This window comes from Cottoperca gobio, unplaced genomic scaffold (genome assembly GCF_900634415.1).
Source record: "Cottoperca gobio unplaced genomic scaffold, fCotGob3.1 fCotGob3_92arrow_ctg1, whole genome shotgun sequence".
NCBI classification, from domain to species: Eukaryota; Metazoa; Chordata; class Actinopteri; order Perciformes; family Bovichtidae; genus Cottoperca; species Cottoperca gobio.
This window is the reverse complement of record NW_021167075.1, coordinates 57,501-60,000: the sequence shown is the minus strand read 5'-3', so window position 1 is coordinate 60,000 and position 2,500 is coordinate 57,501. Positions and strand designations below refer to the sequence as shown.

At 35.7% G+C, this 2,500-nt stretch overlaps 1 protein-coding gene across 6 annotated transcripts in view; it reads left to right on the top strand.

The window, feature by feature from the left end:
* abhd12 (abhydrolase domain containing 12, lysophospholipase) overlaps positions 1 to 2,500 on the top strand; it is a 16,412-nt gene that overhangs the window by 5,226 nt on the left and 8,686 nt on the right. For all 6 annotated transcript variants that reach the window (XR_003832047.1, XM_029428441.1, XM_029428442.1 and 3 more), the window contains 3 exons: positions 890 to 1,011; positions 1,556 to 1,661; positions 2,259 to 2,378. Coding sequence is in view for 5 of the 6 variants with exons in the window: in XM_029428441.1 (XP_029284301.1) it covers positions 890 to 1,011; positions 1,556 to 1,661; positions 2,259 to 2,378 (348 nt within the window). In the remaining variant the exon portion in view is untranslated. The remainder of the gene's footprint in view (positions 1 to 889; positions 1,012 to 1,555; positions 1,662 to 2,258; positions 2,379 to 2,500) is intronic.

The following is a 2,500-nucleotide window of genomic DNA, read 5'->3' as shown; positions in this document are numbered from 1 at the left end:
ACCTCTATTTTATAACTTTAGTAGAAGAAATGTAATTAATTTGTACTTTTATATCCAAACATTATTAATAAAATATGTTAAAGAATTCTGAAAAATATCCGAAAATGTGAAAAGTTTCCATTAAACATCCAAATATTTTAGTAAAATTAGAAAAATGTCTTAAGATTATTAGTAAACAAGTGTTCGTCGTGTGTTGGTGTTCTGCAGGTCACATGAATCATTCAACTGCAGGATCCTGTGACTGCAGCTCATCAGAGCGCTCAGCTTACACACACACACACACACACACACACACACACACACACACACACACTCGAGTGAAGCTGCAGACAGAGAGGTGCAGGATCAAAGCCAGATGTGTATCAGGGATCTTTTGCCATAATTAAATTATTACGATAAATAAACACGGAGAAATACTCTCTGGTCCACCGGGGAAAGTCATATTTCATTTTATTTCTTAACAATATATCTCCTATTTAATGAAACATTATTTAAAAGTCTGATTCACATAATAATAATAATAATAATAATAATAATAATAATAATATGATTTCACAGCAGAATTAAAGGCGTGTGTAAATAATAGAATAAAAATATTTAAGCTTTTTGTGCGTTATCTTGATGATACAAGCGTAAAGGAATATTAAGCCCCCCCCCAATAAAACTATGTATTTAAAGAAATGTATTATTTATTTAAGAGACTGAATATTTTTATTTTCACATTTTATCAACAGATTTTAAAAGACTTCGTGAGTTTCCTCTTCGTTCAGGATCGATTTGATCTGCAGCGGCGTTTTCTACCAGCGCAGCATTTCAAACGTCGGTGTCGAGGTTTATCAAAACGTTTTAATCGTGACACCATAGTAATGTTTGGATTTTGTGTCTCCAGGTTGGGTGTGGGGGGGAAGCTGAAGAGGATGTTGTTGTGGCTGCTCGTCGTCTACGTCTGCATCCCCTTCATCGTCAAACTCTGCCCGTCCATCCAGGCCAAACTCGTCTTCCTCAACTTCAGTGAGTTTGAGTGTGTGTGAACTTCCTCCTTCACGCACACGTTTGTGATGAATGTTATATATATATTATTATATTATATATATATTATTATATTATGATGTGAAGAAAGTCTTTGGGGGAAAATGTCCCAAAATTATTAGAAAGATATTCAAACAATAATGTTAAAATATAAAAGCTTTGTAAAATGTGAAGAAAGGTTTTTGTAAAAAAGTGTCCCACAAATATCTGAGCGATGCGTAAAGTATGATCAGTAAGATGTGTTGATGCCACCTGACATCAAGCTTTTCTGGTTATTCCTTTAGGGTACAGATATAAGGGTTAGGGTTAGGGTTTTATTTATGACAGACGTCCCGGATTAAATAAAGACTTCACGAGTGTAGCTTGATTTCTTCACCAGGACGGTCGAGATAAGATATTCACCTGATCCTGCAGAGGTCAGCAGGTTCCTGCTCCTGAAACCTGAGTGGACAGGAAGTGATTGACAAGCAGGTGTAACAGGAGTGTGTCAGTCAGGAAGTCATGTGACCTCTCTGCCCCCCCCCAGTGAGGATGCCCTTCTTCATCGACCTGAAGAGACCTCTGGACCAGGGGCTGAACCACACACACAACTTCTACCTGGAGCCGGAGAGCGACTTCAACATCGGAGTCTGGTAACACACACATGCACACACACACACACACACACACACACACACACACACACACACACACACACACACACAGGGAGTCAAAGCTTGCACCAGTAACAATAAAAAAGTAAATAAAACAAAATTGGAAATAAACAGAGAAATAAGTAAAAAATATAAAGAAAAGTAAATGAATGAAATGTGCGAATATAAAAATAAATAAAAAGGTAAATAAAGAAAAGCAATAGGGAACAGAATGAGGAAAAATAAATAACATTTTATTTAAAAAACTATATATAACTATATATATATATATATATATATATATATATATATATATATATATATATATATATATGACAAACAATTAGTTTGTTTTTTTAAGAATAAATAAATAAGTGAACAAATAAATGTGAAAATAAATAAATGCTTATTATTATTTTTTTATCTTTTTATTCATCTTTATATTTCCACATTTATTTTCTTATTCTTTTACAGATTTATAATTAGTTTTGGTGCTCCATGTCTCTTCCTGTAGAGTTTAAATAAAGTTAAATAAAGTGTACGTGCAGCGTCTCTGCTTATGATAATGTCATAACTGAAAGTGTTTCCGTGTTTCAGGCACACAGTTCCTGCTCACATGTGGAGAGACGCTCAAGGGAAACCAGGAGACTGGTACGACTCCACGCTTAGCTCCGCCCACTCTGTCATCCTCTATCTCCATGGAAACGCAGGGACCAGGTGACCCCCCCCCCCCCCACACACACACACACACACACACACACCTGGAGTTGTGGGTTTGGGAATGTTTTACCCTCAATTTCCTATTAATTCTTCACAATAAAAGACCTCTGTTATTTTGT